Genomic DNA, 10,775 nt, shown 5'->3' with positions numbered 1-10,775 from the left:
AAGGCATTGCTAGATCATTTCATTTATTTAAGAACATAATTATAAAGCCACCAAGAAAACAAACATCAGAGATGTTGCCTGTGCTGAGGAGCAGATTCAAACTCAGGGGAAATGGGCAGAAAGCCAGTCCCGTCATGGATTAAGCCTTGTGGTTAGAGAGCTCAGAGTCCATGGATCTTTGGCTTTTGGAAGGGTTTGCGGCTGTAGAGCAGCATGTAGGCATTTGCAGATTGCACAAGGCTGTCCTGTACCTCTCTGACCGCTGAGTCGTCAAAACAGTGCCAGGTGCGCAACAGGGCGTTGCGGCACAGAGCTGTGTAGTGACCCATGTTCAGATGACCTGTATGGTTCTAGAGAGGGAAAAGTTACTTTATATGGACAGCCCCCAGCAAGTATAGAGGACAGAAATAGTAAGAAAAATGCTCATTTAATGAAAATATCTTTTAAATTCTGACATATTTTATTCAAACTTAAGCACTAAAAGGTGTTCCTGCTCTTTTATATGTAGCCATTTTAGAATAAAATACAGTCTTGACCATCTTTTCTTTATTTGAAACAGTTTTTGCAGTTTTCATTTACTGCAAGATGCATCGTAAAGAGGATATAATGTAGCTGCAGCACTTGATTGCCATACTAAAATATGTATGATGTCATGCACAAAATACAAAAATCAAAGAAAAACTGTCACATGATGTAAAAAAAATCAAAACCCTGAACAATTAATTGACACTAATAACCAATAGATGACAGACTTTATGTAAGATGTCTAATTAACAATTCCATCTATCCATGTTACAACTGCCCAGTGTAAAACAATGAACACACGCTCCACTCACTCCACTGTTTTTATTTTCCCTTTAGTTTGATGTTTGGAGAAGAGAGAAGGAGGACGAAAGATTTTTAATAAGGTAGCTGAACATTTCTTGTGGAAAAACATGTTGGACACAATTTATTATTCCAAGTAGAGGTCTTTTATATGTTCTAAAACCTGTCTGGAGGGGATCTTTAACCACACCGTCCGGATCTAAATCATCAGCCAGGACTGCGTTTGCTGCTTTGAAACACCGCAGCCAAAAGATATTAAAATGATCTTAGCAAGGAGGGCTTCTAATCTATTTGTCTGTGTGTGTTCACTCACCACAACAGCGTACAGACGGTACGAGGAACATGAGGTGTTCTGTGCTGAGCTGGATAGAAACGGGCTGAGATCAAGCTTCATGGAGAACACAACGTTTGTCCTCAGTTTCACCTGGTTTTTCCCCTTACAACCAAACCTGCAGAGGATATAAAGATGGCATTGATTTAAGAGGATATTACTGGTTTACAGCCTCTCGAATCTAACTAATACCATCAACATTCTCTCTCCAGACTCTCCAGGGTATCTGCAGTATTTAGACTTCCTCATAATGGAATACACAACTAATGTTGGTGCATGTAGAATATGACTCTTCTTGAATTAGTACGTGAATATAAGGACGATTTATAGTCAATCATCTATAATTATATTTATTATTTACCATCTTCTTTTTCTGAGCTTTCACTTGTTTGGCCATTCGTCTCTCTCATTAACAAGATGGTTTCTGCCCACAGAACTGCTGCTTCATGTTGTCATGAGGGTATCTCAGACTCATAAAGTTATTTATGAAAGCATAAATGAAGACCAAATGCAGACTATCTGAGGCATGTTGAAGTATACTGATGATTGGAGCAAAAGGTCTCTCATACTTGCAAAAATTGATGTACTGTTTATTTATGAGACTGTGTTGTCTTATTAACATGACTTAACTGTGAGTCGACAGCCATGAATTGTATCATGATCAAAATTTAAAGTAACTATCTCAAGCACTGCGTCACAATGACCTCTTCAATTAAACATTCACCCTCACTATGAAGTTATACCTAACCAGTGCAGTTACATTTCTACCCACCGTTTCAGGTGCAGCATTAGTATTTCAGGGGGTTTGTCCAAAGTAGTTATGACGGCCGTTTCTCTCCTCAGCCCACACGCTGAACACAGCATCTGCTCTCCTCCAGTCAGCATAGTCTGCTCAAAGAACAGAGACAAGCAGTCCTGTACGAGATAGAGACAGAGTGAGGGTGAGAAAATGCAAAACAATAACCGCAATGTCTAGAATATGATATGCATATGTTAAAATTTACCTGAATGGAGCACTTGATGGTGTCTGTAGGAATTGGTAAGGACAGCACAGTGAAGGTCTGTGCGCTGTGTGCCTGGTGATCGCAGTGCATGCAGAGGGTCATGTAGCCCAGCTGGCCCTCAAACAGATTTGAGACGATGGTGGACTCTGTCACTGCCGTGGCACAGTTTCTGTTCTGGTCTTTTCTCGGCTGTTTTATTGAGGAGCGCATCTGACGCCTCCCGACCTTGTTAACATAAACAAACAGATTCACTCTGAATTTTTTAGCTTAAGTGATTTGCCACAGAGAGGCACAGCTTGAGTGGTAATGGTTACCACACCTTTTTAAGGTCATCATGGAGCGCATTGAGGAGGAAGAGCAGCAGTTCTTGGGCGTCCTGCTGGGAGTGGTTGTTGAACTGGGGGAAGATGGAGCATAGCACAGTCCTGGCCTCCACAGGGGCACAGCTGGAGCTTTTTCCCAGCCACATCTCCTCCAGCAGGCGGACAAACACCAAGGCCACCCGGCACTTAGACCTGCATGAACAGAAGTTAGACCACTGGGAAAAATGACTGAAATACAGTGAAAAACAGCCAGTCAGAGAAACACAGAGACAGTGGTCTCACCGTGCCAGCTCTGTGCGAGTGTCCCGATTGAGGAGGTTCTCCACTAGGGGCACGGTGGAACACAGACACTGAAACACAGCATTTAAGTAGCACGAGTTTCCAGAGTTGTCCAAACCGCACACGCCTGGAGTGTTCCACACCTGCAGACTCATTGCAGAGCTGCAGCCTTGTTTCTCATTCTCCATCACCTGACCACTGCTATCTTTCCTGCAATAACAACGACACCACAGGAAAAACAACTTTTTCCTCTGCAATGTTGCACAATGTATTTTAACCTAATGCATTATCAATATCAAAAAGTTAAATATGTGTGTCAGCTAATAGATAGTTGGTTGATAGAAAATTCAAGCAAAAAAGTTAAACATTTGCTGCTTCCAGTATCTCAAATGTGAGGATTTGCTGTTTTTCTGCTTTATAACATTGTAAATTAAATATCTGCAGCTGTTATACTTTGGCTGAAACTAGGCAATGGGAAATTGTCCCTTTTTTAATTAGGCTTTTTCACTATTTTCTGAAATTTTATAGACTAAACAATTAATTCATCAAAAACATAATCAACAGATAATTAGATAATTAAAATAAACAATTCTTAGCCACAGCCCTAATATTGAAAATAATAAATATATTTTTACTCTCCTTTTGTACTATGCACACAATTAACCATACCATTAAAACATTATTAAAGAAGTATATATTAATTAATTAATCATGCTATTTAATTCATAGTGCATAAATATGTAGTGCACAACTGTCCCTTAATGACATCACCGAAAATGTGCAATCCTTAGAGCATGTACAATAATTCCACATCTAATTGTTTGTTGTACTTGATTCATGACAGTCCTCACTGCTCTCCACACACAGCTTTGATTATAAAGTATTTTAAGAGTTCAAACACTTTAAAGAATTGAAAAACTAAGTATAACTCTTTTGTTTGCATTGTTTTTGTGAAGGGTACTATTAGCTTGAACTGAAAAACTGTAACAAACAGTCAGACTAACCTTTGCTTAGGAAGGTTTGTTACGCTTGTCTCTGGGTATGAGCTGCTGTTTAGCCGGGGCAGGACGGGCACAGTCACACTGTTGTCCACGGCCAGCTGAGAGGCCAGAGTTCTGGTAAACTCTGTCAGGTGGACCTGCCTACCTGAGCTCTGCAGAGTGTGCAGCACAAATGTGTTGATGCAGATCGTGTGTAGCGTCACCCAGAGACCAGGGAGAAACATGTCTACTGCTGATCCTTTTAGGTCTGACAGAAGGAACAGAGCAGGTCCAGTCCAGCCCTGCAGATGAGCTACAAGTTGGGACAGTGAGTCTTCAGATGTCCGTTGGTGCTTTGACTTGACTGGTGGAGATGAAGAAGATGTTGACTCTGTGACTGTCTCTTTAACAGATGGAACAAAATGAATATTGACCCCTAAGTTAGAGAAGATGTCTGTGAGTTTTCCCTCCATCCAAGCAGAACTGTCCAGCTGAATCAGGTGCCTGTGGCTGCAGAAAGGTATCAGCAGGTGGTCGACTACCTGCTCAACAACAGGTTTCCTACTGCGCCTCAGGAGCTGCTCTGGACAGTACAGGTACATGTTACAGATGAAGCCTGAGCTCATGTCACAGAGAACGGCAAGATAGAGAGAGCAAGGAGTCTGTTGGTAGGAAAGTCTGTATTTCTTCACTGCCAGGTTCTGACCAGGTGTGTATAAGGTCTGGTAGCGCCTGGTCAAGTAGCCACAGAAAGCAGAGATAACCTCCAACTTTTCTGCATCCTCCAGCCTGGTCAGAGAAAGGAGGCTGGTCTGGAAGCTGTTTCTTTTCAGGACACCCTGCCATCCCTCCAGCTTTAGGGTCAACTCAGAGCCAAAGCTGCAGTTCTCGCCCACAGACAGACCGCTCTGTAGAACAATAGAGAACCATGTTAACGCCTCGGCATACTCCTCCTCAGAGAGATCTGTGCTCTGCTCCTTGCTCTGATGCTTAGCTCTTGTCTTCACACCAGCAGCTCTCCTGACCAGCTCCCGGACGGCTCCTCTGTCCAGCACTTCCAGCAGGAGCTCTCTGGCTGTGTAGTAAACCTGGTAGGTGGGACCAGTCTGAATCCGGGTGAATGGCTTCACTTTTTTGGACCTGAAGATGTTGGGCAGACACAAACCTTCCGTCTGGGAGTCTCCATGCAGCTCGTCCACTAGGTGGCACTCCTCTGACATCCAGGTGCACTCTTTCACTGACAAAGCCTTGGCCTTCATCTCTGCTTGGTCTAAGAAAATGCCATCTCAAGATAGTGATGGCTTCTCCCACAACAAAGACCTCTGATCTGAAACCAGCATGACACGGCAACAGATAAGCCACAAAAAAAACCCCTCAACTTCTGTGTGCTGAGGTGGATCTCTTATCCTATAGGGTGTCTGACAAACTATGTGCGCTGGGTGTGTTGGTCTGCTCTCTGGTGAAACACATTCTCTAACACTCATGAGGATCTGCTGTTGAGGTAGATCACCAGGGATCCTCTGCACCTACACAACTGTGTCTTGGCAACCTATAAACATAACACTTTGACCGCAGTGCAGCTCTCATGACATGTTTTTGTCCTTTTGTGTGTGTTCTCAAGGTTAGGCTTGACATTTAGCAAACCTTTTAAAGCTAAGGGCAACCATGCATGATATCCATTTCTTTCAAACGTCACAGTATTTGTGAACCTGAGCAGCTCTCCCTCACATAGAAACAATCTTTTCTACACTCCTCTGGATGGCTCCTTTCATTAAGAACCTATTTAAACTTATTTTAGAGGCTATTTTTTTAAGCTTATGTTACAAAGACAGTTGCAGCAGTACCAGTGACAAAATATAGTAACATAAAATATTCATGTTACTATATTTTGTCACTCGTACTGGTAAAACTCTCGTTAATATTTTTCCTACTTTCCCTCCAAATCTGGAAAAGCCACTTCTCTTTTGCTGCAGTCTATCTTACTGCTAATGCCTCTGCCATGCGGAGGTTCATACTACACCCCTCATATCCCACCCAACTCTGTTCAGTTTCCTTGACCAGCCCGTGGGAGCTGCTAGTGCAGCATCAAAGACATGATCCCTCACTGGCTTCCCACAAAGAAACACCGCCAAATGTTTTTTAAGAATGCACAACCACGCTGGAGGGTTGTGGGTGTTTTTGCCCTTTTATGCCTAAACGCATTCTTATTTGGCTTGCAGACTGTATTGCGTTGCCCTTGTCTTTGGTGCTGCTTATGTCTTGTTATTTAAGTGGCCCCCTACTCTTGAGTTTATTCTTAAAAGGTACAATCTGATCCTAATGTAAATAAAATTTGAGCTCCATCACCAACATTTAAATACAGCATCTGAACTTATCACTCCCAAATCTATTAACACATCTTTTGTTACACAAACAACAGTAAAATCTAGAAAACATTTTTTTTACATCAGTATTGCAAGTAAATACAACAGTAATACTTATACTAATACCTAGTAATACTAGTAATACTTGCATATATTATCAATTATGATCAGTTGAAAGTCGAACAAAATGCTTTTTTAATGTATAAGACAAACTATTCAGTTATATGAGTGAAATATATCTAATTAAACTTACTTAGTGGGCTCTCACAGTATAAGCTTCAATGTGAACAACAAGGCTGAGTGTTGTCACTGTTATATTTGTCATCAAATCTTTTTAACAAGCCAGTAAATCATGTGCTGTGTGGACAAATAAATTCTAGTTTCGGACCTCCTCCTTTCCTCTCCAAACCAACAATCTTGATGAGGATGATAACACTCTGAGCAGTGTGAACTCTACACAGAAAAGATGCTCCAGTTAGTAAAACATTTTGCAGCTATAAAATGAAACATAAAAATCCTCAAACATGCACATAGCAGACAGCATCTGCGCATACAATACCTACACCTGTAAATCTAAACTGCCTCTTGCCACCTGGTGGCCCAGATTGGACGAGAACTGCTGATCCAGGGCTGCGTATCTGAAACTGCGGGTGGTGCAGCTGGATGTTATCACCTGGTTTCAGGTGCATTAACATCAGTGACCCTGTATGTTGTTGTTTCACAGGGCTCCTTCTATCAACTCAAGATCAGTTCAACAAAAAGATTCTGGTCAATTATTCAGCCAACATTGCTGCAATTTTGGCAAAACACATTTTTGCCTCCACAGATTTTTATCCAACATGCACCACGTGGGAACAAAAATATCTGCTGGGAGCCTTTATCATGGTTTCAGCCAAATAGTAATATTCTAAGCTGTTTGGCTGTGACATCCAAACATATTTAGCAATTAAGACACCAAAAAAAAAGGTATTTCTCTCTGCATTGTTTTTGCCAGATCATTATCAAAAGTCCCCAAAGTACACATGTTCGTTTCACAATAATCCATCCATTGCCATCATTAGGCAAAAGTTCACCTTGTGTACTGTCTGTGATCTTGAGAAGAAAGTATCTGCAAACAAGGTAGACAACAGGCCCATCGAACGATGTAGATAATGTTTGAAAAAAAGAAAATCTTTAAAAATTGTAAGCAAAAGGTGTAATTTAAGGTCTTAAGCCTCAGTGAAGGATGAACTGACACCAACAGATACTCAAACAATAACAGTGATTTGGTAAGTGTTTTTTCTACAGTGAATCTACTGTATATGCAGCAGCACCGGGGCGTCGTGACAATAACTTGCCGTCTGTCATCGGGGGTGGAAGAATCACACAATTAGCTTGAGGGCTCTGGAAGCTCTCTTGCATAAATCAAATCTACTTTCAAGCTCAAAATATGTTAATCCCCTAATATCAAAGGGCATCTTCTCTCCCTCAGTACGCCCTTTGAGCTTTCTGCAATTTCTAATGTAAGACCTATTCATTTACCCACAGAGAGCATAATCCAGTATCCACTGTTACAGGATGTGCTTTAGTGTGAAGTGGCCAGCGCATCATGTCACCCACACAACGAATAAGAAAATATGAAGGTGATGATTTTATTTCATGTAGAAGTCTCAAGTAATACACATGTCGACAATATTTCACAGTATAACACCACTCAAATTATGTTAGGAGAATGCTTTTTAACAGCATCCTGCTGTTTTTCCTTGTGAAACTATGGTTGAAAGTGCAATCCCAATGGATGAAACTGTCAGAGCTCTGGTGTTTTTTGACTTCTTAGGCGGATGCATCACCACTAGAGAACTGTTGTGTTATGTCCCCTATCCTGCAGGCTCCACAGCTGGCGGACAGCTGTAGCAAGTTGCAGTCTTGCAGTCTGCGTGTGGAAAAAACACACACAAATGCAAGGCCAATACACACACATTTCTCTGTTCATACATGCAGATCTGTTAATGATTGATTTAATATCAGTTTAAACTCTCAACATATTGTATATGAGAAGCATGCAAAGGTTTTACACATTTGAAACATGAAATCAAAATGCTCAGTCATAAATATGGCAGCAGGGGTTGTAGCATTTAATATAGTTTTCTTTTTACCCACTTTGGTCACATATTATTTATAAACAATGACACCAATTGTACCTCATATTCTGTGGTTGGCTTTTTGGCTTTGGTATGTTTTATGGGAAAGGAGTCGCATGTGGTGGTACAGTTTTGTTTTTTTTTAATACTTTTTCTTCCTGTTATTCATATAAATCAATTAATGAAATCAATTTGCAGACATATTTAAGTAACTAAGTAACTCCTAAATAAGTTACTCTTAATATTCTTTGATAGAGACAGATACTCACCTCTTTTCTTCACCAATACTCTGCATTTTCCCCAGAAAGTATAAAATCATTATTAATACAAAACAAAACAAAAAAAGAATGATATGATCCTTTTCTTAGTATATGTCTTCTTCTCTGGGCAAGACCAGATGAGAGTTCCTGATGAGGCTTTCATTTACTGGGTTCGCGTGATGAAATAACGCATCTGAATTTTATTCCATTCATTTTGTAGATGATCACAGTGAAATTATTCTACTGCTGTTTCCTATATAACCTAAACACATCATATGTTATAAACTGATCATATGTTCTGTATAAAAAAATCTTGATGTGCAAAGTAAGTAGCAACTTTGGCTGCAGTGGAATAAAAATTACAGTCATTTCAAATATTTTCATTTGAAAAGTCTCATCAAAATGTAAATACTCAAGTAAAGAGAACTTCAAACTTGTATTTAAGTACAGTACTCGAGCACATATACTTAGTATATATCACCACTGAAGAAAATCTAACAAAGCCACAAAGCAAAAAACACCAAGATGTCATTAGAGGTGAAACATCTTTGCTGACGCTCCGTCATTTTCCTCTGCTAATAACCTGTGAAAGGTCACCGCAGGGACTTCTCATAATGACATCTTGTCTGGCTCACATTAGCCACACACTGACTGGGAGAACCATTCATTTATATGAATTAAGCACACAAGCAGTTATTTGCTTCCTTGGTAAATTCAAATGTCATTTTGAAGAATCAGCACATCAACATTTAGTGACTGAGTTTTTGCTTTGCGCCATAAGTGCTGATACTGATAACATTTCTGCTTTCTAGTGGTAAAACACACAAACACAGACAACACACACACACTTCTTTGAGGAACAAATTGTCTTCACCTCTTCACCGCTGTGTCCTGCAGCCAGAGTATTCACTAATTCATGAGCAATGTAATGTATGTGAATAAAAAGCCAGTGTGAATATAAATCATGTTGTGTGAAACAGCATTTCTAATTATAGCCGTGGTGTCTCCTGGGAGGTCTGTGGAAAAATACATTATGTTATGCCTCTGCTAGAAAATACACAGACCATAAGTGGTTGTGAAATAGTTGCATCAGTTGTGTTTCTGTACTTTTTGTCTGGAACTGAAATGTCTGTGTGTTTGTGAGTGAGAGTGAGTGAGTGGAAATATCCGCGTACTAAGGTCAACTCTGTTTTGGAAAACATGAGGAATTGTTATTGTGGTGGGAATGTATGCAGGTTTTCTTGTCAGCAGTGTTTGGAAAACTGGCCATAATGTGGAAAATGAGAACAACTGATAAGTCTATCTTTCTTTTTTTTTCAGGCTGGCTCAGCCAAACACCTGCAGAAATGTACTGAGGCCTTATAACTATATGTAAGTACAGCACAGTGATCAGAGATGTGTTTGTACATCTGAAATGTTTATACAGAAGCCCAGAAGTCCTCAAAGATGGTATTTTCTTAATTATGAAGGAACAATTAGACTCAATATACTTCATTTTACCAGGATAATCTGCTTCAATCACATCAACGTTGCTCTCTAGGGAATACTGGGTGCACATATTAAAAAATAAGCATTATAACAATAAGTTAATTATCTTGTGGAAACAAGTTATTCACCTTTCATAAAGCTGACTCCAATAACTTTTTGGTCACTGCTTCTTTTGTAGATTTCCAGCTGAATGATTTTCTTTGAGCAGCTGTCAGTATACTCATAAATACATAAATTGTCATATGAACATATGAGATATATTTCATCTTTTGGACTCTGTTTTTTTTAAATCATTTTCTTAGCACTTCATAAACATTCATGTAAACTAGAGCTGCTGCGATTAGTCAATTAATCGATTAGTCAATTGACAGAAAATGAATCGCAAACTATTTTGAAAATCAATTCATCGTTTGGAGTCATTTTGCACGATAACATACAAAAGTTCCATCGTTCTTGCTTGTTAAATGTGAATATTTTCTGGTTTCTTTAGTCTTCTATGACAGTAAACTGAATATCTTTGGGTTGTGGACTGTTGGTTGAGACAAAGCAAGACATTTTAGCTTGCACCTTGGGCTTTTGCAAACAGTGATCCACAATTTTCACCATTTTCTGACATTTTATAGACCAAACAACTAATCCATTAATCAAGAAAACACTCAACTGATTAAACAATTATGACAATAATCGTTAGTTGCAGCCCTAATGTAAACCAGTGAATCTTCCGTGGACTATGTAAGTGATGATGGTCTAAATCTGTTGTCCTTTCATTTTCTAAACCTTTTGTCCTTAGAGCAGAAAATAA

At 39.7% G+C, this 10,775-nt stretch overlaps 1 protein-coding gene across 1 annotated transcript; it reads right to left on the bottom strand.

The window, feature by feature from the left end:
- Nucleotides 1-6: 6 nt before the first annotated feature.
- On the bottom strand, nt 7-5,841 carry LOC137179944 (ubiquitin carboxyl-terminal hydrolase 2-like). The gene is made up of 7 exons (XM_067585048.1): nt 3,767-5,841; nt 2,766-2,972; nt 2,480-2,675; nt 2,161-2,385; nt 1,929-2,071; nt 1,139-1,274; nt 7-350 (listed from the first exon to the last, which is right to left on the bottom strand). Exons 1-7 carry the CDS (start codon nt 4,999-5,001, stop codon nt 162-164), a joined length of 2,331 nt encoding a protein of 776 aa, XP_067441149.1. The 5' UTR covers nt 5,002-5,841; the 3' UTR covers nt 7-161.
- Between the last annotated feature and the right edge of the window lie 4,934 nt (nt 5,842-10,775).

The sequence above is a fragment of the Thunnus thynnus genome, chromosome 1 (genome assembly GCF_963924715.1).
Source record: "Thunnus thynnus chromosome 1, fThuThy2.1, whole genome shotgun sequence".
NCBI classification, from domain to species: Eukaryota; Metazoa; Chordata; class Actinopteri; order Scombriformes; family Scombridae; genus Thunnus; species Thunnus thynnus.
Note: the sequence above shows the minus strand (reverse complement) of the source record. Positions and strands in the feature narration are given on the sequence as shown.

Bases quoted from the DNA above. Each gene is read 5' to 3' on its own strand.
- LOC137179944 (XM_067585048.1), bottom strand. From the start codon at position 5,001: ATGAAGGCCAAGGCTTTGTCAGTGAAAGAGTGCACCTGGATGTCAGAG. The intron at 2,973-3,766 runs GTTAGTCTGACT...TTGTTATTGCAG, and splicing joins ACAAACCTTCCTAAGCAAAG to GAAAGATAGCAGTGGTCAGG. The intron at 2,072-2,160 runs GTAAATTTTAAC...TATCTCGTACAG, and splicing joins CCATCAAGTGCTCCATTCAG to GACTGCTTGTCTCTGTTCTT.